General features: G+C 37.1%; 1 protein-coding gene across 1 annotated transcript; it reads right to left on the bottom strand.

The window, feature by feature from the left end:
• LOC116897975 (vomeronasal type-2 receptor 116-like) lies at nt 1-24,066 on the bottom strand (the record flags this gene model as incomplete). Its single annotated transcript, XM_032899378.1, has 7 exons — nt 23,967-24,066; nt 20,837-21,153; nt 19,668-20,474; nt 18,018-18,245; nt 17,578-17,701; nt 5,491-6,353; nt 1-27 (listed from the first exon to the last, which is right to left on the bottom strand). Coding segments are annotated over exons 1-7 (2,466 nt in total), but the record flags the coding sequence as incomplete, so codon positions are not given.
• Nucleotides 24,067-24,418: the final 352 nt, after the last annotated feature.

Below are 24,418 nucleotides of genomic sequence, written 5' to 3'. Positions count from 1 at the left end.
CTCTATTTCTTTTAGGGAGTTATTTTTGTCCTTCAAAAAGTCCTCCATCATCATCATAAAATGTGATTTTAAATTTAAATCTTGCTTTTCTGGTATGTTTGGATATTCAGTATTTGCTTTGGTGGAAGAACTGGGCTCTGATGATGCCAAGTAGTCTCTGTTTCTATTGCTTATGTTCCTGAACCTGCCTCTGGCCATCAGGTCGTATCTGTTGTTAGCTTGTCATGCTGCCTCTGATAGTCGCTTGACCATCCTGTAGGCCTGTGTGTCAGCATTCTGGTAGACCTGTTTCCTTTCAGCTGGATATGGAAACGGAGAGTTCTGATCTCAAGTGTGTAGGAACTCCTGCCAACTAGCTTTCAGCTCTTGGCACAGGCAGAAACCCAAACAGTACTGCCCTTTACTGCTCCTAGATCCCTATGCCAAGGAGAACAGGTAGCACTAGGCAATTTTTCTCTTGAGTCAGGAATGTGGGCCAAAAGTGTCTCCACTGATCTCTCAGGAGTGTTAATATTTCAAAATGTCCAGCTCTCTCTTCCATGGGATTTGGGTGCAGGGAACTCTGTAACCATTTCAGTTCATTTCTGGGCACAGGAAGAAACCAGCAGTTTCATACTGTTGACTGCTCCTATTTTCCTGTATCCAGAGGCACTATACAGTTTTCTCTTGAGTCAGGGATGTGAGCGGAAGTGGGTAGAAGTAGTGGTCTGTCTTGTGGTCTCAGGATTCTCTGCACTTCTCAGAGTTCAGCTCCCACGTGATTTTCCAGATAACTTCTTTAGATGGGCAAAACTGAAGCTTACCTGAGAGACTAGAGATTGGTGATGCAGAAAATGGCAGCCAATCGGAAACTGCCACTTGGAGGGCACACTTGCTTGGGACCAATTTTACAAGAATAGATGGTATAAAGGCCACTGCCAGAAAATTAATAACTGAGTTTCCTGCATTGGTTTTAGCTGCTCCCAGAGTTTGAGCCATTAATTCCTGACACCTAACCTCCAAACTCCAAGGGTGTGGACAATTTGGTTACACATGATCCAATGCTCAAAGCAACATCTGAAGCCCAGTGTGGTCTATGGACTCCTCCCTTTCCTCATTTTTGGCTGCTTGTGAACCTCCATTTTTGGGGTTCATTTTTGCTTGTCACAGTCCTGAAGTTTGAGCTGTTCTAATCTTCTCAAGACACTGCTAGAATATTTCATTCAAATATTAAAGAATATAGATTTTTCTTAGAAGTCTAGAAAACTTTGCATAAAGCAGAAATTCACAAAGGAAAACTTTTGGACAAGCAGAGGGAAGAACTATTCTATGAATATATACTAATGTTTAAAAGACAGATACACTGAAACTAATAGAAGAGAAGGTGGGAATGAGCCTCGAACACATGGGTACAAGGGACAATTTCCCAAAAAGAACACCAATGGCTTATGCGCTATAATCAGGAATTGACAAATTGGACCTCATAAAATTGTTAAGGTTCTGTAATACAAAGAACACTGACAATAGGACAAAATGTCAACCAACAGATTGGGAAAAGATCTTTACCAATACTATATCTAATAGAGGGAAAGCTTTGAAGGAGTTAGCAAAAGTATTAAATCAGGTGAACAGGTTTGTAACCCCATATGAAGAATAGCTATATCAACCAAACAGATTACCCAGAGATCCCACAGACTAAACTACCAACCAAAGAGTACACATATGGGAGTGCATGGCTCTAGCTGCATATGTAGCAGGGGGTTGCATTGTCTGAAATCAGTAAGAGGAGAATCCCTTGGTCCTGTGAAGGCTTGTTTATCTAGGTTTGTTATGAAGTTTAATTGTAAGTGGCCACTGGGTAGAACAGTAAAATGCTTGTCTGGTGTTGGGGGAATATTCTCCAATCCTGTGAATCATGCCACTATTTCTTAAAAGCTTATTGAATCTGCCCATAAGGATTGAGAATCTCTTAGCTAGAATTGTAGAATTATTTTGTCTGGTTCCATGTTCTAAGTTCTCCTTGCTAAACCTCTTGTCTTAAGGGCAAGGCAGAGGACAATCTCAAACTTGGATGTAAACTTAAGTAGATCGGAGTGGGCCTGGTGCAATCACACAGAAAGCTCATTCTGCCATAACAGTTCCAGATATTATTGGAATTCCACAGGGGAGTAGGATTTTTTGCCAGGATGAGAAGGCCAGCGGCTTGATTCTGTCAGAAATAGAAATGCTCAGGAATACCTCTAATCTTTCAGGGGGCCTCCAGTTTCATGAAGATTCGTGCATCTTCTCTGACTGAACCCAGCCCAAAGAGTCCTCTGCTGTACATGTATAGGGGCCCTCATCTCAGCTGGTGTAGGCTGACTTGCTACTGAGCCGGTGTCTAAGAGATCTCAGGGTTCCAGGTTAGTGGAGAGTGCTGTTCCTCCAACAGAGTTGCCTTCCTGCTCAGCTTCTGCCAACTTTTCCATAATTTGACCACAGGGGTCAACAGCTTCAGTTCGTTGGTTGAGTGCACATATATCCATCTAATGCTTTCAGATAAAAAAGCTTGTTGGGTCTTTCGGAGGGCAATCATGATATGTCCCTTTTGTGAGTGTTCCGTAGCCTCATAATAGTGTGAGGGCTTGGGGCCTTCCCTTGGGGCCTGCTTTTTCTCAGGCTCATAACCATTTTTGTCCATGTAGTTTTTTTTCAGACAGGAAGAATTATGGGTTAGAGCTTTGGCTGTGAGATAGCGACCCCATCCCTCACTGGATGCCCTCCCTGTCCTTATGCTGGAGGTGGTTTCAAGATGTTCTCTTTCTGCACTGAAGGTCCTTTCATCTGTGGTTCCCCCATTTGAGACCTGAGAGTCTCTCACTTCCCAGGTCTCTGGTACATTCTGGAGGGTCTTCCCAACCTCTTTCCTCCAGAGGTTGCCTGTTTCCATTCTTTCTTCTATACAGGGCTTCAGTTCTTTCCCCCCACCCAATACCAGATCATTTTCATCTATTTGCCCACTCTCATCCCCTTTCCCTCCCCTATCCCTTCCTCCTTCCCCTCTTGTGTTTGCTCTCTTCTCCCTCCCAAGATGAACAGAGGTGTCTTCACTTGGGTCCTTCAGCTTGTTGAACTTTCTGAGTTTTGTGGACTGTATCTTGGGTAGTCTGTACTTTTCTTTTTCTTTTTCTTTCTTTTTTTTTTTGACTAATATCCACTTATTAGTGAGAACAAAGTGTGCATGTCTTTTTGGGTCTGAGTTAACTCACTCAGGATGACATTTTCAAATTCCATTAATTTGCCTGCAAAACTCAGGATGTCCTCATTCTTAATAGTTAAATAATATTCCATTGTGTAAATGACGTACATTTTTTGTATCTATTCTTCTGTTGTGGGACATCTGGGTTATTTTGAGTTTCTGGCTATTACAAATAAGGCTGCTGTGAACATAGGGGACTGTGTGCCCCTGTGGTATGATGAGGCATCTTTGGCGTATATTCACAAGAGTAGTATTTCTGGATTTTAGGAAGATCTATTTCCAATTTTCTGAGGAACCTCTAAAATTGATTTCCAGAGTGGTTGTATCCCACCTGCAATGGAAGAGTTTTCCTCTTTCTCCACATCCTGACCAACATGTGTTGTCACCTGAGGTTTTGATCTTAGTTATTTTGACTTGTTTTAGGTGGAATCTCAGGATCGTCTTGATTTTCATTTATCTTATCACTAAGTACTTTTAACATTTCTTTTGGGGCCTCTCAGCCATTGGAGATTCCTCTATTGTGATTTTTCAGTTTAGTTTGATACTCTATTTTTTTATTGGGTTGTTTGGTTTTCGGTTGCAAGCTTTTAATTCTCATTTTTCACTACTGTGTTTAAATGTTCTCCTCATTCTATCTCAATGCCTCCAAACCTTTCCCTGTTCAAACATTCATAATGAAATTCATTATGAAATTCATTTTCTTCTTATAATATTAAGTATTCATGCCTGCCTAAATGTCATACATTTATCTACACACAGACACACACCCAAACTCAGACACAGACACACACACACACACACACACACACACACACATGAATCCATGCAGTATTGTTAATATACAAATATGTTGGAATTACAAGTGATAATGTATAACCTATCGAGGATCTGAATATTAAGTAATCCTAGTTACCTTGTCTTTTTAGCCATATATTTTCTGTTAGTATCCATCGAGCTGTAAGTTGACATCCTGAAATTCCCTATCCTTTCTGGTTTGTTAATGTTTGTCATTATGGAGTAGTCACTAATAATGATAATTTTTATTATTATTTATATAATACATGATACATAGTATATTTGCTATATTATAGTTTTATAAATATATAGCATATTTATATAATCATGCACACCACACACCCTTGGCACAGCAAATGTGTTGGTTCTCTCGATCTTAAGATCATTATGCATTCCCTTTTTCTTTAGTTTTATGTGTATGGTTTATGTTACAGGTATATCAACTATGGATTTTACTAAATTATTATTTGTTTTCTCTCTTGCACTAATTGTAACTTTCTTTAATCATCTTTGTCTACTTCAGAAAGAATTTTCTTTGAGGACAGGTTATAGCTATACTTATTTGCATATAGATGGATAACTATTCAGAATATTGTTTAAAAATTAGAGAGATTTTAAAATGTGTCAAGATTCGGTTTCCCTCTAGAGTTCAATCATCATTGGCAAGGTGTTATTGGTTGCGTTTAAAACATCATGCATCAATATAATCCTATTAAGCATTTCCTATGTTTCCAAAGGTATGAGTCTCAGTACTGAATTATCATGGATTTCTCCATTCGGGTAATTGTTTTGATTCACAGGATTTACTACAAGGTAAAGTACTAATTAATTTTCTTGCCTGGAAATTCAGATAGGTTATTTAGATTCTACAAACAGAAGACTTTAGGCAGGAAACTATAACTAGTACATCCTTTCTTTCTGTTTTCTGTATACAAAGTGTACAGTGTCTTCAATTAAAAGTTTTCCTCTCCAATCTCCTGGAGAAAGCCATTGTCAATGTGATAGGCTTACAATGTTAGAAGTCTCTTGCTGATAACTGTCTTATCCCCAACTTGAAAATTCGTGTTCCTGTTCCTGGCCAGGTTGTGTGGATTTTATTTGATAGTCTATCATTTACATAATATATATATACATATAATAACTGCCTGCTATTTTTCTGATGTACAACTGAATATGTATTATGTAAATTTAATAGTATATGGTAAAAATATGTAAAGGTTTTAATATGCAGCCAGGAAGATCTTTTTTTTTTTTTGTAAAAGATGGTTTCTGTAAATGTAACTTACTGTCACCACCATTAACATAAAAATTAAGTTATTTAATTTTACATGCAGTTAAGGAATTAAAATCTATGTGGATTTTTCATTTTTGAATAAAATAACAAAATTCATAACATATATCAGATTTGTGAGTTAATTTTAACAATATTCTATTTCCAATAAAATCTATTTTATTCTATAATGCCTTGAAAGTATTATGTCAGGTTTCCTGAGAATAATGTAGCATTTGGGGAAAAAGATACATACTAGGAGCCCTGCACTGGAGGACAAGATTGAGAAGACCTCTACAGAAACCATGACTTTGCCTTTGGTGCTATGGTAGACAGGGAGAAAAGTGACCCAGACACTGCAGAACACCAGCATGCTGAATGTCAGATACTTAGCTTCATTGAAGGTGTCAGGCAGGTTCCTGGCCAAGAAAGCCACAGTAAAACTTATAAGGGCCAGGGCGCCAAGGTATCCAAGTGCACAGTAAAAGGCTATGACTGAGCCTTTGTTGCATATAATGAGGATGTGACCATATTCAGTGTGTAAATCTCTTTCCACAAATGGAGGAGATGTTCCTAGCCAGACCCCACAGAGAATAATTTGAATCAGTGTACAGACAGGAATTACATAATTTGGGGCCCCAGATACCAACAGCCCCCGCATCCTCCTTCCTGGAGTAGTGATTTTAAAGGCTAAAACCACAGTTATAGTTTTGGATAAGACAGTGGTCACAGACACAGTAAATGCAAATCCAAATATGATCTGCTGCATGATGCAGGTGGCTGTGTTTGGGTGACCAATAAAAAGCAAGGAGCAAAGAAAACAAAATATAAGAGAAATGAGTAGAGTGTAGCTGAGAGTACGATTATTGGCCTTTACAATAGGTGTGTCACGATGCTTTAAAAAGACCCAAAAAACAAGAGCTGTGAGTACAGAGAAGCACAGAGCAAGGAAGGCCAGAGCCATCCCCAAGGGGTCTTCAAAAGCCAGAAATGTCACAGTCTTCTTGAGGCAGTGATTTTTCTCTTTGTTGGCATACTGATCGCCTGGACACTTCACACACTGATCCATATCTGTGAAAATAGAAATGGTCAATGATTCTAGTTTCAGCATGTATATCTAAGTTTATTGCTCCTTATTTGAAAGCAATATATGATGCATTCAAAACAACTTTCTCCTTTTTCTTGTTGTAAACAGCAAAAGAATATTCCATATTGACAAATTTGAGTGTAACAGTATTTAATTTTCCATTAAACACACAATATTTGTTATTTTAAAATCACTTATTTTTGATGATATTACTTTTATTGCTTATACATTTTATTACAAATACAGCTATTTACTCGCAGAGCAAGTAAATTTAGCGTACTGTACTATATTGAAAAATTTGTAACAACATGCCAAAGACTGAATATTTTACAAAAAGTAGGCCTACTGTCTCGATAATAACTTCATGGTCAGTGTCTTTCTGCTACAGTGGCATAGAGATTCTAGGATATCTATGATTCATAAGTGCCAGAGAGAACACAAAGAAGTGTGATGCTAAGGAGGTAAAATCTAACATGTGATGATATGATGAAATCTCAGAATTATAGAGATGTCTTAACCAGAGAATACTCAGTAAAGATTATATATATATATATATATATATATATATGTATATATATGATATATATGTTTGGATATGGTGTTTTATCTTCTGGGTTTGGCTTTTTTCCTCTTGATGTTTAACAAATTTTTGTCATGCCTCCTTGATTTATTTGTCATCAAACTATTATATATTATTATTGTGCATAAGCCCCATACTTGGTTTTAGTTTTAGGGAAAATCATGTAGTTTTTTCTTTTTCTTTTATTGAGTACTTTTTTAATTTACATTTTAAATGTTATCCCCTTTACTGGTTTCCCCTCCAGAAACCATTATTTCAACTCCCTCCTCCAGCTTCTTTGAGGGTACTCCCTTGCCCACCAACCTGCACCCTCTTATATCTCTCTCCCCTGATATTCCACTACACTGGGGCATCCAGCCTTGAAATGACCAAGGGCCTCACCTCCCATTGATGCCTGACAAAGCCATTCTCTGATACATATGCAGATGGAGCTATAGGCCCATCCCTGCATACTCATGAGATTGTGGTATAGTCATTGGGAGTTCTGTGGGTCTGGCTGGTTGATATTATTGTTCTTATGGGGTTGCAATTCCCTTCAGCTACTTCTCTCTTTTCTCTAACTCCTACATTTGGGACACCGCTCTCAGTTCAATGGTTGGCTGCAAGCATCCACCTCTATATTTGTCAGGTTCTGGCAGAGCCTCTCAGGAGACAGCTATATGAGGCTCCTGTCAGCATGCACTGCTTGGCATCTGCAGTATTGTCTGGGTTTGGTATCTTTACATGAGATAGATCCTACAGGTGGGGCAGTCTCTGGATGGCCTTTAATTCAGTCTCTGCACCATACTTTGTCTTCATATGTTCTCCTGTGAATATTTTTGTTCCCCCTTCTAAGAAGATTTGAAGCATCCACACTGTTTCTTCCTTCTTCTTGAAATTCATGTGGTTTGTGACTTGTATTTTGGGTATTTTGAGCTTTTGGGTAGTATCTGCTTACCCAGTGAACGTATCAGTGATTGAGTTACCTCACTCACAATACTTTCTAGGTCCATCCATTTGCCTAAGAATTTCATGAAGTCATTATTTTTAATAACTGAGTAATATTCTATTGGGAAAATATAACACTAGGACACCTGGGTTCTTACCAGATTCTGGCTATTATAAATAAGGCTACTATGAACATAGTATAGCATGTGTCCCTGTTTTATGTTGGAGCATCTTTTGGATATATGCTCAGCAGTGGTATAGCTGGGTCCTCAGGTAGTATTATGTCCATTCTTCTGAGGAACCTCCAGACTAACTTGCAGAGTGTTTTAACCAGCTTGTAATCCCATTAAAAGTAAAGGAGTATACCTCTTTCTCCACATCCTTGCTAGCATTTGCTGTCACCTGAGTTTTTGATCTCAGCCATTCTGACTGATGTGAGGTAGAGATTCAGGGTTGTTTTGATTTGCATTTCCCTGATGACCAAGGATGTTGAATATATCTTTAGGTGCTTCTTGGCCATTCAATATTCCACAGGAAAGAGTTTGTTGTTTAACTCTCTAACTCATTTTTAAAAGGCTTATTTGATTCTCTGGAATTTAACTTCTTGAATTCTTTGTATATATTATTAGTCTTCTATCAGATGCAGGATTGGTAAAAATCTTTTCCCAATCTGTTTGTTGACATTTTGTCTTATTGACAGTGTCCTTTCCCTTACAGATGCTTTGCAATTTTATGAGATCCAATTTGTTAATTCTTGATCTTAAAGTATAAGATATGGGTGTTATGTTCAGGAATTTTTCCCCTGAGACCATGGCTTTGAGGTACTTACCCGCTTTCTCTTCTATTAGTTTCAGTGTATCTGGTTTTATGTGGACGTCCTTGATCTTCTTGAACTGGTGATAAGAACGGTTCAGTTAGATTTTTCCACATGCTGACCACCAGTTAAACCAGCACAATTTGTTGACAATGACTTGCTTTTTCCATTGGATGGTTTTAGCTTCTTTGTCAAAGATCAATTAATCATAAGTGGTTGGGTTCATTTCTGTGTCTTCATTTCTATTCCATTGATCTACTTGTCTGTCTCTGTACCAATACTGTACACTTATCACTATTGCATATACTCTGTCATTGTCCTTTGAAAGTTCACTTATCATTTTCTATGATAAAAATATGTACTCTGGATTTCTTCTCATTTAATTCTAACTGCAGTTATGCCTTAAATTGGCATAGTAGGCTTTGTAAATGAATACAGGAGTGTTCAAATCATTAATTTCCTGAGAATTATCTCATTACTGGAGAATACATTAATAGTATCTAAATATTAAGATGAATTAGACAGAAAATCTGCCTGCTGCCATATAGTGACAAGTCTAGAGTTCTTCACACACAATCAGTTAGGCTTATTATAACTATTGTCAAAGATTCATTTTCCTATCATGGTTATTTTCATATCTTAATTATATCTTTCTGTTCTTAAATGAAACTTATTTTCTTTATTTGTTTTGAGTTTTGTTTTCTTTAGTTTTTCTGTGCAGGTTCTTTCCTATTTTTTAATTATACCATCTCTATTTATTGCTTTACCAATTATAACAAGAACAATGTGTCCAGTAGTTCAATATTAATCATTAGAATACACATGATGATAAGACATATCCATAACTCAAAATTTAAGAACTGTCCATGTCTAATGTACTTGCACATGAGTTTAATTCAAGCACTTTGGAGGAAGAATTCGGAATGGGATTTCAGTGATTTTAATGGCAGTCTAGGCTGCATATTTTCTTTCTGAACAGTAAGAACTAAACAAGGTGGCTCTGTTAGGTAGAACAAAGTTACAATAACAAGAACAATTATTGTATCCAACATGAAAATAATCACATCTATGATGTTTAGTAGCTGGTATTTTCAATTTTAAGCACATTATCCTTCTAATAAATTTGTTGCTACAGCTTTAAGTTTGCTTAGTAATGTGTTCAAGCCAACGCCTTATAGAAATAAAGAGGCTGAAATCTATGTCTGCACTATAAACGCACCACACACCACACACACACACACACACACACACACACACACACACAATCACTCACTCACATGGATCCTCATGTAAATAAGGCCCACATAGAGCCTTTACAAAAGTTGAGTACAACATGCAACATATTATGAGAAAAAATACTTTATAAATTAGTTGCAGTCATAGTGTGCTCATTATTAGATGCTATGTCATGAGGCATATCAGAGATTCTGCTGTACTCAGAACATTTGGTAATCTCCCTTCCCTGAAGTCCCAAAGTTGCTGCTGGGAGACCTGTGGACTTTGGGACCCATGTTCCCCAAAACACCCTGACTGTGGAATGCCAATCTCCTTCTGCCTGGGGTTTTAAGATTGAACAGACTAATAAGTTAGTCTGATAACTGGAAAATGCTATATCTTGAGGCATACTAGAGGTTCTATTGCACTCAGGGTATTTGGTAAGATATCCCACATAGCCCCACAGCTGCCTCTGATGGCCAGTGGTCTGAGTACCCAGCATCACACCAAATCCCCTAACCATCAAATATCAAATCCCATATTCCTGATGCTTTCTGCTGGAACAGATTGCTAGCTAGTCTGGAAGATGCTATGTCCTGAGACATACCAGAGGATCCACTGGTCTCAGATCATTTGACATCATATCCAGAATTATATCAGAAGAATCACTGTACTCAGAGCATTTGATACCATACCCCAAGGCATTCCAGGAGATCTGCTGCACCCAGGGCATCTGATGCAACAACAGGAGACCTCAGGAGAAATCCACTGCACACAGGACATCCTAGCTTTAAGGAACTCCAGGAGTTCCTTTGTAAACAAGGAAATGAATGCTAGAGTCTGAAGACCTCCCAGAGAATCTGTGGCATGCAGGGCAAATGACCCAAAAGACTGAAAGTCTCCCTGGAATTTGGCTGCACATAGTGAAACAGAAAGCTCAGCCCATTAAAGCCTACAGAGAACTGCTTCACACAGTACAAGAGTATGATTCTCCTCTAATACCCAGCAGCCTGAAGGCCTCTCAGGAGATTTATTGCAGTCAGGGTAACAAATTCAGCAGCTTCTCTGAACCTCTGAAGACCCTCCAGTTAGAAAGCACCACAAGAGGTCTGCAAGAGTAAGGGTCACAGACCTACCAGGAGACCTGCTTCTACCTAGGGACAAGAGAGGCAGACTCTAGACAGAGTCACCAGGACCAGTAAAAACTAGGAATAACCAGATTATGAGAGGCAAGCGCAAGCCATAATCAACAGAAGCCAACATATGTGGGCAGTATCCTAACTAATTTTCCCACGACAGCAAGCAGTGAACACACAGCACATCTGAAAATCAGGAAGCTGTCCTAAAATTCTACTTCATAAAGAAAAGAGAGTTCTTTACATAGGATATAAATAACTCACTGAAAGAAATAAAGAAAAACACAATCGAAAAGGTAAAGGAATTGCAGAAAGTGGCCCAAGATCTAAAAGTAGAAAACAGAAATGGTGGCAAACCAGGAAATGGAAAACATAGGAAAGAGGTCAGAAATCACAGGTGTAAGTCTCATGAACAGAACACAAGAGATAGAAGAGAGAATCTCAGGTGTGCAAGATACTGCAGAAGAAATTGACACAACTGTAAAAGACAACACAAAACATGAAAAACTCCTCATCCAAATCATCCAGGAAAGTCAGGAAACAATGAAAAGACCATATCTCAAAATAATTGGAATAGAGGAGAATTAATATTCCCAGCTCAAAGAACCTGAAAAATTCTTCAACAAAAATCATAGAAAAAATTCTTCCCCAACTTAAGGAATGAGATGACTATAAAGGTACAAGAAACTTATAGAATACCATGCAAATGGGATCAGAAAAGAAAATCCCCTCATCAAATAATAATCAAAACACTAAATGCACAGAATACAGAAAGATGTTAAAGCTCCAAGGGAAAAGGGCAAAGTAACATACAAAGGCTGAGCTATCAGAATTACACTAGACTTCTCAAAAGAGACTATGAAGGCCAGAAAAGCCTGGTCGGAGGTCGTAGAGACTTTGGGAGAACACAAATGCCATTCCAGGTTACTAACCCCAGCAAAACTCTCAATCAACATAGATGAAGAAACCAAAATATTCCAGGACAAAACCAATTTCAAACAATAACTGTTTACCAATCCATTACTACAGAGTATCCTAAAAAGAAAATTCAAACACAAGGAAGATATCTACATCAAAGAAAAAATAAGATATTCAGCATCTCACAGCAAAGCCAAGAGGAGAGAAGCACAGGCACATAAATCCACCTATGAGAACAAACATAACAGAACAAACCAGTCATCTGTTGTTAATATCTATCAATATTAATGGACTCAACTCATTTATGAAATGATGTAAGCCTTCAGACTGGATATGCAAATAAGATTCAGCATTTTGCTACGTAAAAGCAGCACACCTCAATAACAAAGACAGGCACTATCTCAGAGGAAAAGGCTTTAAAATTGTCTTCCAAGCAAATGGACCCAAGAAACAAAAGGGAGTTTCCACCCCAATACCCAATAAAATAGATTTTCAACCAAAAGTTGTCAAGCATGATAAGGAAAGTCATTTCATATTCATCAAAGGGAAAGTCCACCAAGAGAAAGTCTCGATTCTGGACATCTGTCTCTCAAAATGCAATGGCACCCACATTCATAAATGGAACTTTACTAAAGTTCAAAACATGCACTGAACACTACACAATAATAATGGGAGATTTCAACACCTCACTCTCATCAAAGTGCAGGTAATTGAAACAGAAACTAAACAGGGACACAGTGAAATTAATAGAACTATGAATCAAATGGATGTAACAGATATCTACAGAACATTTCAGCCTAAAACAAAAGACTATTCCTTCTTTCCAGCAACACATGGAATCTTCTCCAAAACCGAACATATAATTGGTCACAAAAAATCCTCAACTAATACGAGAAGATTGAAATATTCCCATATACCATATCAAACCACCATGACCAAAATCTGGTCTTCAATAACAGCCAAAGCCACAGAAAACCCACATATATGTTGAAATTGAACAACTCTCTACTCAATGATAATTTCATCAGGGATGAAGTAAAGAAAAATATTAAAGACTTCCTGGAACTTAATGAAAATGTTAAAACATCATTCTCAAACTACTGGGTCACAAAGAAAGCAGTTCTAAGAGGAAATTTTATAGCACTAAGTGTACTGGTAAAGAAATTGGAGAGATCTTACACTAGCAACTTAACAGTACACCTGAGAGCTCTAGAAAAAAAAGAAACAAAATCACCCAAGGGGAGTAGAAGGCAGGAAATAGTCAAACACAGGGCTGAAATTAACCAAGTAGAAACCAAGAGAACAATACAAAGAATGAGCAAAACCTAAAGCTGGTTCTTTGAGAGAATCAACAAGAGAGACAACCCTCTAGCTAAAGTAACTAAATGGCTCAGGGACAGCATCCAAATCCACAAAATAATAATTGAAAAGGAGACATAACAACAAAAATGGAGGAAATTAAAAACTACCTGGAAAACGTAGTTGAAATGAATGGTCTTCTAGACATCTACCACATACCAAAGTTAAATCAAGAGCCAGAGAACTTTGTAAGCAGTCCCTTGTCCCATAAGGAAATAGAAGTGATTAAAATCTCTCAATCAACCAACAAACGAACAGCACAGCACCTGCTGAATGGATTTAGTTCAGAATTCTTCCAGACTTTCAACGTAGACCTGATACCAATATTGCTCAAAATACTTCATAAAATACAAAGAGAAGGCAGACTACCTAATTCATTTTATGAAGCCACAATTATTCTGATACCTAAACCACACAAGACCCTACCATAACCAGTCCCTTATGAATATCAATGCAAAAACACTCAGTAAAATTTTGCAGCACCAAAGTGGCATCCAGCTCAGTGAGAGGCCCCAACACATGATACCATTAGTGAGTCTATGGGATGCTCACATAAAGGGACCTATCATGACTGTCCTCTAAAAGACTCAACAGGCAGCTCAAACCTGAAAAGCCCCAAGTTTGATAAACAACTTCAGCAAAATGGTTGGATTTGTAATTAACTCAAACAAATCCCTAGGCTTCCTCTACTCAAAGGATAGACAGGCCAAGAGAGAAATTAGGGAAGTGTCACCCTTCACAATAGTCACAAATAACATAAAATACTTCTGTGTGAATCTATCCAAGCAAGTGAATAATCTGTATAACAAGAACTTTAAGTCTCTGAAGAAAGAAATTGAAAGTCACCCATGCTCATGGATTAGCAGGATAAATACTGTAAAACTGGCCATATTGCCAAAAGCAGTCTACAGATTCAATGCAATCATTATCAAAACTTCAACTCAATACTTCATAGATTTAGAAAGAGGAATATTCAAATTCATGTGAAATAAGAAAAACCCAGGATAGCAAAAAATATCGTCAACAATAAAAAAAAAATCTGAGGAAATCATTCCTGACCTCAAGCTGAATTACAGGTAATAGTGACAAAAACAACATGGTATTGGTACAGAGACAGGCAGATAGATCAATGGAATAGAATTGAAGATACAGAAATGAATACACACACCTATGGTCACTTGATCTTTGACAAAGGACATAAGTGGAAAAAAATAGCATTTGCAACATATGCTGCTGGTTCAATTAGAGGTCAGCATGTAGAAGAATGCAAATCAATGCATTCTCATCACCCTGTAAAAATCTCAAGTACAACTAGATCAAGGACCTCCACATAAAACCAAATACACTAAAACTAATAGAAGAAAACGTGGGGAAGATCCTCAAACCCATGGGCACAAGGGAAAATTTCCTGAACAAAACAGTAATGGCTTCTGTTCAAAGTTTAAGAATCAACAAATTGGACATCATAAAATTGTAAAGCTTCTCTAAGGCAAAGGACACTGTCATTAGGACAAATTGGCAACCAAAAGATTGGGAAAATATCTTTTCCAATCCCATATCTGGTAGAGGGCTACTATCCAATATATAAGAGAACTCAAGAAGTTAGATACCAAGATTGAAATAACACTATTAAAAAATGTGTAACAGAGTTAAACAAATAATTTTCACCTGAGGAATATCAAATGGCTGAGAAATATCTAAAGAAATGCTCAACATCCTTAGTCGTCAGGGAACTACAAATCAAAACAACCCCAAGATTCCAGTCATACCAGTCAGAATGGCTATGAAAAAAACCTCGGGTGACAACAAATGCTGGCAAGAATGTGGAGAAAGAACACTATTCCATTGTTGGTGGAATGCAAACTGGTACAACCACTATGGAAATTGGTCTCGAGGTTCATCAGAAAATTGGACATAATACTACCTGAGGACCCAGCTATACCACTCCTGAGCATATACTGAAAAGTTTCTCCAACATATAACAAGGACACATGCTCCACTATATTCATAGCAGCCTTATTTATAATAGACAGAATCTGGAAAGAACCCAGGTGTCTGTCGACAGAAGAGTGGATACAGAAAATGTGATACATTTACCCAATAGAATACTACTCAGCTATTAAAAACAATGACTTCATGAAATTCTTAGGCAAATGGATGGAAATAGAAACTATCATTGTGAGTGAGGTAACCCAATGACAAAAGAACATACATGGTATGCACTCACTGATAAGTGGATATTAACCCAAAAACTCAGAATATCCAAGATGCAGTTCACAAACCACATCAAGTTCAAGAAGAAGAATGAAGAAAGTCTGGATGCTTCAAATCTTAGAAGGGAGAACAAATATATTCACTGTAGAAAATGTGCAGAAAAAGTATGGTGCAGAGATTGAAGTTAAGGCCATTGAGAGACTGCACCACCAGTACGATCCCTCCCTCATAAAGACACCAAACCCAGACAATATTGAGGATGCCAAGCCGTGCATACTAACAGGAGTCTTATACAGCTGTCTCTTAAGAGGCTCTGCCAGAGCCTGACAAATACAGAGGTACATGATTGCAACCAACCATTAACTGAGAATGAGGGACAAAATGAAGGAGTTAGAGAAAAGTTTGAAGGAGCTAAAATGGCTTGCTACCCCATAAAAACAACTATATTCACCAACCACAGCTTCCTGGGACTAAACCACCATCCTAAGACTACACATGGACACATGGACGGACCCATAGCTCCAGCTGCATATGTAGCAGAGAAAAGCCTTGTTGGGCACCAATGGGAGAAGTGCTTGGCCCTGCCAAGGCTGTATTCCCCAGTGTAGGGGAATGTCAGGACAGGGAGGCAAGAATGGATGTGTGGTTCAGTGGAGGAATACCCTCATAGAAGAAGGAGGGGGAGAGGATGTGGTATTATGGAGGGGAAACTGGAAACGGGGATAGCATTTGAAATGTAAATTTAAAAAAATCAGTAAAAAAGATCCAGATGCAGATATGTGCATCTAATCAATGAGCAGAAGCTGCTGCATCCTCTAGTTGAATTAGGGAAAAGGTAAAGGAAGCTGAGGAGGAGGGTGACTCTGTAGGAGGACCTGCAGTGTCTATTAACTTGAAACCCTGTGAACTACCAGACGCTGGATCACCAACCAGGCAACATATACCAGCTGATATGAGGCCCACAACACATACACAGCAGAGCACTGATGGTACTGGGTTCAGTCAGAGAATATGCACCTGACCCTCAAGAGACTGGAGATCCCAGGGAGTTAATAGGTCTGGGGTGTGGGTGGTATGGGGATATCTTCATAGAGAAGAGGAAGGGGGGAGGAAAGGGATGTCGAATAGTTCAAGGGTGGACCATGTGGTGAACAATATCTGTAGTGTAAAATTTAAAAGTAAATGAAGTCATAGTTTTTGTGGAATAATAAACAGAGAGAAACAAACTCTAGTAAATCTGTTTATAATTTCCTGTTGAGAAGAGCATGCTAAAACATGCTGTTAATGTGACTCCAAAAAGAGAATCCTTTAAAAACATATATTAAAACTTTTGGATTCAAACACTAATGTCATTACCAAAGTATTTTTTCAAGAAATTATGTGGAAAATGAATGTTCAACATAATTCTTCAAATGAAAGTTCATCATAATTTGACCAATTATATTACTAGTAATAATTTATTAAGACATTTCTTCTTGTGATATATAGTTGCAAGTATTTTCTATAAAAGTCCTTCTGATCATCATGTTACATATGTATGAACACGCACCTAAAATTTTTGAATACTATTTTTATTAGCATTGTTTTCTTTAATTCCTATCCATGATCCAAAGTAATATATGAAACAAGTCTTCTAGATTCACAATGTTCTACTTCTGAGATTTCACAGATAACAAATAACAACTAACTGTATCTATTGAGACACAATAACACTTTCAAAAACCTTTTCTTTGTCAAGAGCCACAAGGATTCCTGAGATGGTGAAGATGGGTGAAATTCATGATTTCAGTGTTATTCGCAAGTTTCAAAAATGATAAAAGCAAATACATGCAATCTAAAGAGTGTTTGTTCAATCCACCAATGAATAAGAAACAGCTTCATAGGATCTTTAGAGTTATTGCCATGTAAACTAATATCTGCAGTATGTTAACATTATATATGTAACATAACATCAATATAATCACAGTATTTTCTAGACCACATACACAAAGAAAAACATAAGTTCTGCATATGTAATGTATATGTTTGATAGTGTAAATAGTTACCTGTCTGATTAGAAATTTCATTCCCAAAGCAGGGTTTGCAATCAAAACAGCAAGCAGCCTTGTTCTCCTGAGGGAATTTTCTAGATCCAGGAGAACAGCTTACACTACATACAGAGATAGGTGTCTGTGGACAATTATATATGTTTTTAGAACATATCAACATGTTACTAACTCTATGATGATTGGATTATGTTATGCAATTGAACCTCTGAACTATGAACTTAGTTTTGACCAGAATTTGTATAAATGCAGAACCAGAAGAGTTGTGAATGACACAGCACTATGCATAGACACAATAGGAATTATTCTATCCAACAGGATTAATTTCCTAATCGTCAAAATCTCATTTAAAATATACTGCGAGCTAGATATCAAGAATATCTGGACATATGACTTGTTTACACATTTATTCTGAAAGCCAGGTGAAATTTTTCACTTACCTGTTTCACTCCTGTGCCCCATTCTATAATATCCTCTGACAGAGACAATTGATTATCATGTGGGGAATATGGGAAATATGCTCCTACATGCATCTTATGTCCAAGACCTTGAGGAAAGTTCCAGAAGTTCAGAATGTCATACTGTGCATCTGATTTTTCTCTCTGCCTCATATCTACTTTCTCTCCAACTGGATTGTTAAATTGAATGCTCTTCACAAAGCGGTGTAGCTAAAAGAAAAATTTTTAACATTTAAAAACACTAACTCATTTAATTTTTTGCATGAATGTTTTGCCTGTATATGTATAAGTATAACAAATGCATGTCTGTTGCCTATGGATATCCATGGAGGGGTTTTTCCCAAGACCAGAGAGACAAAAGGAACCTAGCATAACTATCCACTGAGAAGGTCCACACAACACTTTATGGAAACAGATCCAGAGACCCATAGCTAAACATTTGAGGGAGGTGAGGAAGTCTTTTGTAAGAGTTGGGGAAAGGATTGAGGAAGCTGGAGAGGACTGATGCTCCACAAGAAGACCAGAGAATAAAAAAGTTCTTGAGATTTGGGGGTCTGAACCATGCACCAAGCATAAACAGACTGAAACTGCTCCCTTCACATTTGTATATGAAGTCGGGCCTGGTCTTCATGCAATTCTACAAACAACCGTATCAGGGGCTCACGTTGACTCCATTGCCTCTGGATCAAGTTCCCTCAACTGGAACATGTTCTCTGGTTTCAGTCAGAAAGAATGTTCCTCATTTCTGCACTTACTTGAGGGCCCAGGCTGGATTAGCACTCAGGGAGGACCCATTCTTAATTGAGAAGGAGAGGTGAATAGGAGGACATGGAAAATGTGTGGGGACTGAGAGTAGGAGAAACTCAAATTGTAATGTAAAGTAAATAGATAAATACATTAATGAAAATAGAGGATGGCAGATTCCTGAAAAAAGGTCCTTTTTTTGATTAAATTATGTGTTCCATGTTTGAAGAGCAAAGCTCAATTTTGCAAGTAACAATCAGATTACATAATCACTCCCATAAGATAAAACATTATATAGTTGCCAACTGTAAAACATTTTATTTAAAAATTAAATAAATATTAAATATTAAAAATTTCATACATGTACCAATTGTATAAAATTTTATTGTTATTATAGAGTAAGAAGATGCATGTGAAATAATAGAAATGACTATCATCAAAAACACTGAAACTCAGTAATCTCTGTAAATTCAAAGAACTTCTGAGAGTACATAAAATTCATTCCTTATTCCCTTACATTTGACATAATTTCTGGACACAATTTAAGTAAATTCTGTATCACAGTGCTTTCAGCCCAGTGTTTTCAGTCACCAGTTCACTCATAGCTCATATTAAAAATTTCCCGTGAAAGGGGGAGTGTGTGTGTGTGTGTGTGTGTGTGTGTGTGTGTGTGTGTGTGTGTGTTTGCATTGAAACCCTGTGGATAGTGATATTTGATTTTCAGTTATGAAACCTATCTTCTATTTATCTGACATATTTTTTGCTTCAAACTAGACTTCCATTAAGCAAAATGTGAAAGGTGCATGAAAGGAGGTATTTAGGAAGATCTTAAAATGTGTCTTCCACAACACTATGGAACCCTTACATGAGTGACAAATGACACATTACCTGCCAGGGATGAATAAACTGTCCTTTGTTACTGTCCACTGGTTTCATATCTACATCTTTTAATAGCATCTCATGGAGGCTATGGGCCACAGCATAAACTGTATTATAGATGTGGTAGCTCCCCTCACTCAATTTCACGTCAAAGCGATCCCAAGGCAACAAGGCCAAGGATCCTTTAGATGAACAGTTCTTTCTTGTTTTGCAGGAATGCCCTGAGACTGGACAATTAAAATATAAAGTCCATATTTCGGAAAGGAAAGCATCATCTGGGTAATTGAATGGTTTTACATTCTTAATAAAATCTTTAAAAGCAGAAATATCTGGATGATGTTGTGAAAAAGTGAGAGTTCCATGGAAAGAGTCCAGGATGAAGTGTCTCATGCTGCTAGTAACATCCCACTGTGAAGTGGTTATCCATACTTTCCATGGGAATATATGTTCCCATCGCATAAATACTGTTCCTACGGAGGACTCAGTGTCACCAAAAACAATAACTACATTTGCCATTTCCCTCATGATTGGGCTATGGTAGATGAATGAATCACTCAAGTGGAAAGTAAAGTTGACTCTGATCATTTGCACAAAGGCAGCACACACATTGTTCTTCTCCATTTCTCTCCTCAAGTCTGAAAGGAATCCAATACCTTTTTCATTCTCTGAGATGACCAGCCCCACCCAAGTCCACCTAAAATGAACCATCAAAGAGACCATGCCACGGGCTAGTGTTGTGTCTTTAGGGGCCATCTGACAGAGAGAAGGAAACTTGATATCGTCACTCAGCATCGGATCAAAAGGCCCAATGGTTAGCTGAAGGAAATATATAAGAAAAGACATAAAGAACATAATCCCATCAAGTTCAGTCACATGGTAAATGACAATATCAATGAAGATAGTAATGATGGTGCATTCATCATTTTAAAATCATCTCCAACTTCCTACAACTCTCTGAAAGCTTTGAATACATTCTATATTATATTATATCATGTCACATTTGTAACTCTTATATCATAGGTCTCCATTCTGTATAAAAAAATATTGAGACCAGAAAAAAATAAGAGTACTTACTCTTAAAGACACTGTTGAAACATTCTTATTCCAAAAACTATATCCTCCCTTTTCAAATAATTCAGCTCAGACAAATCTTCTTTTGTTAACAAATTGACACTCACCTGTGGATATTTGTAGAGTACCAAAAATCTCCCAATTTGGTAAGAAATTTCCCACGTTGTTCCTGTAATGACTGCTAGAGTGTTCATTTCTCCTCTAAAGGTGTAGTTAGGGATGGCCTCATCCATGCCTGTGAGGTACTTGATGGTGTTGAACAAAGTTTTTGCAAAATTTGGCTCAGAATTATAGACACTGTATCCAATACTTATGTTTGGTAAAAGATGTGGGTTTCTATTGATCTCTTCAATGGCAAAAACCAATGCCAGGACATGCTGGTACTTATTTGGATATAATTTAAACACAGAACATGAGACCGTTACATTAAAACCCAATCTAATTGAATAAAAATTTAATATAGTAACTGTTTTATTGAATGCTGATTCACATAAACTATCATTGCTGAGAATATAATGTAAAGATGACATTACATAAAAATGAGGTCTTAGGGTTCTGTTTCATGGTGAATCTCAGAAATTCTTCCACTCTCTGAGAGGAATTTTGCTACTCCTTAAGTGTCTGTCCCTGAAGAATCTGTGCTATAAGACTGCCTGCAATCCATAGCTGAAAAAGAAAGATAGCTCCAAAACTCAAACCTGCTTCTGTCTTGATTCTTGAATCCTTACTCTTCACAATGTGAAAATCAAAATATTGTTCATTTAGTTTCTAGTTCATGAAGTGGTTAGCGACATTATATGTAAGTCAATGTTCTAATCAATAATGAAACCACAATCCCCTCAAACTCTTTTTGGAAATTCTTGCCTGGTACAGAGCCTAAAAGATATCAAGTGAGACACATATGAGCCTTTAGTTTTCTCCTTTTGTTCTTTATTCGGCACATAGACTATTATTTTGTTATATTAGTGTATGTTGCCTTAAAATGATATAACCTTTATGATGATACTACAGTTTCTTTATCATATTCTGGCCCACAACTAGAAATAAAAATGTTGAAGCATTGTTCAATCAAAATGTTGATGAACATCATCAATTGGATCCAAAACTTGATATTTTCCAATCTTCTTTGTCTGCCTTACAAAACTATGATGTCTTCTTTTCTTTTCCCACTTTCTAGATTCATGTCTTTTTTATGTTACCTGATAATTTAAACAGAACTACTATTATAGCCGTGACAGATGTAATTTCTGTAATACAGCTTGCATTATTAGACCAGACTTTACTATTTCTATCTATATTGAACCACAGACTTTACAATATTTTGAAAAGTTTATATGCATTAACTTTAATCTACTATATATTTCTTGAAATTTCATAATATTTATAAGTGGCTCTCATTAATACTTCCTGATATACCCATCTAGTATGAGAGTCTATTTTTAATTTAAATAGATTCTTAGTTTATACAGTATATCCCCACAACAAATTTCCCTACCCTCTAGTCCTCCTTGGCTTCCTGTATGGAAAAGAATACATCATAAAGATATGACAACCAAATAGGACAAAACAAAATGTAAGAAAGGAAAAAGTGCTCAGAACAAAGTTTGAAAAAAAACCAATAAAAAGAAATGTTTCAATAGAAGGAATAACATTAACAGATACACCAATTACTACTCTTAGGAGTCTCACAAAAACATCAAGCTAACATCCATTTTATATATATATATATATATATATATATATATATATATATATATGGCACCTACAGACCCATATGGACCTCTGGAGTGTAATTTCAGTTTTTGTGAGTCGATATGACCTCTGCTTAGCTGATTTACACTTTATCCCATGTTACTATATAGCCTTCCCTTCTCACAATAATTTCTATTAATTTAAAAATATTCCACTTATGTGCTTTTATATTTGTATATAGTATTTGGCTTGGTAATCATAAAAGTCATGTTCTTACATAATGATACTTTTATTAAATTACTTCTTTCAGAATTTTATGTTGGTTTATAATGCATCCTGGCATCTTTCTTTCAATAGTACCTCTTTATCTCCTCCACAGACATATGATTCTTTCTGTTTTGCTCCTATCCTGGTCCAAGATTTATTTCTACATTTTTCTATTATTCAGAAATTTAACCGAAACTATTTCTGGACTCAAGACAAGGTGAATGGTATTCCTGAATTAGTATTTTTTGAACAGAACCCCACCATTTCCAATTCTAGTTCTTGAAGATCTGGTATTACATTTTAATATTCTATAACAGATAAATGTATCAATGTGCCAGTATTACAATAATAACAATATGCAAAACTGGTGACATGCAAAACACTGTAGGCAGCTATGGCAGGTATATGAATAAAGGGGATAGAAAAATGCCTAGGCCAGAAAAACAGGGAAACAAATTCACACAGCAAAGTAGGAAGAAAAAACAAATTCATCTCCAAATGCTGCCACTGCTTCCATATAAGCATATAAATCACACAGGACTTGTCAGTCTAGATCTGATAAGGGACATGGCATTAACTGCTGCTCAGTTCCATTTTCTATTTTTACATGAAAAAAACATTGCTACAGTTCCCTGTCTTGACATCCTTTGCATTTAACTCAACTTTTATCAGTGCATATGACATTGAAAATATCTAGAAAATGTATCTGAGTTTGAATAAAAATTTTAATAAAAACAAGTTTCGGAATATCACATATACTGCTCCCTTTTCCAGCTTGTAGCAATTGGACACACTGAGTAGCGATTGCATGGGGAAAACAAGTCTCTTGTAAGTGTGTAAGTAAGTCCCATATCCAACAGAACAGAAACACAAATATGGGGAAAAAACAATAATCTTCTGTCTGCAACAAATACTATTGCATTCTTGACTTTCTGTAAATGTCACTTTGCTACAGTGCCTTGGTCCTGAGTACAAAACAGTAGCTTGGGCTGCGTTTCTGAGAAGTAACACCACTTTGTCTGCTGCCTGACAGTTGCTGGAGGAATAACGTGAATGGACATACTAGAAAGTGATATTTCACTCAGTGTACACACTTGAATCATAAGGAAATGGCAAATGAATAATGGACAAACTCTGAAAGTGGTATTGAGGAGAATAAGAGAAGTGATATAGACAAAGCTATTCCACAGAGATGCATCTCACCTATGCATCATCTATCCTGATAGTAAGATAACAACAATGTGAATGAAGAAGGCACTTACTGTTTTATAATAAGTGTGCTGTCCGGACCTTCAGTATGTTGTGCTGTTAGATATGAATACATGGGTAAGAACACACTGATGAGCATGTCCCCATCCTTCCAGACATTGTCTGCCATAGTTGCAATACATCTCTGTTTTCTTGATGCTCTGCAGAATGATGGAGAATTCAGGATTAAGATAATATAAATAAAAGAAAGCATTTTACCGTGTCTGCAAATGCTGAGCCTGAAGACATGGGAAGCCATGTGCACATGAAGAGCTGCTGAACATGTGCAGCTTTGTTTGCAAGTTTATTAGTTTTGTTCCCTTAACCGCAAGTCCTATACACTTAAGGCCACCCTATTCCGCTCCCCTGGAGAAATTGTAAAAATTATCTGCCCCCAGGCTCTGCAGCTGCCTTCCCTGCATAGGTAAAAAGGGCAAATGAAAATAGGACTAATGGTTATTTATTCCACTCCCCAATGCAAT

The sequence above is a fragment of the Rattus rattus genome, chromosome 4 (assembly GCF_011064425.1).
Source record: "Rattus rattus isolate New Zealand chromosome 4, Rrattus_CSIRO_v1, whole genome shotgun sequence".
NCBI classification, from domain to species: domain Eukaryota; kingdom Metazoa; phylum Chordata; class Mammalia; order Rodentia; family Muridae; genus Rattus; species Rattus rattus.
The sequence above is the reverse complement of the archived record's forward strand: the minus strand, read 5'-3'. Positions and strand labels throughout refer to the sequence as shown.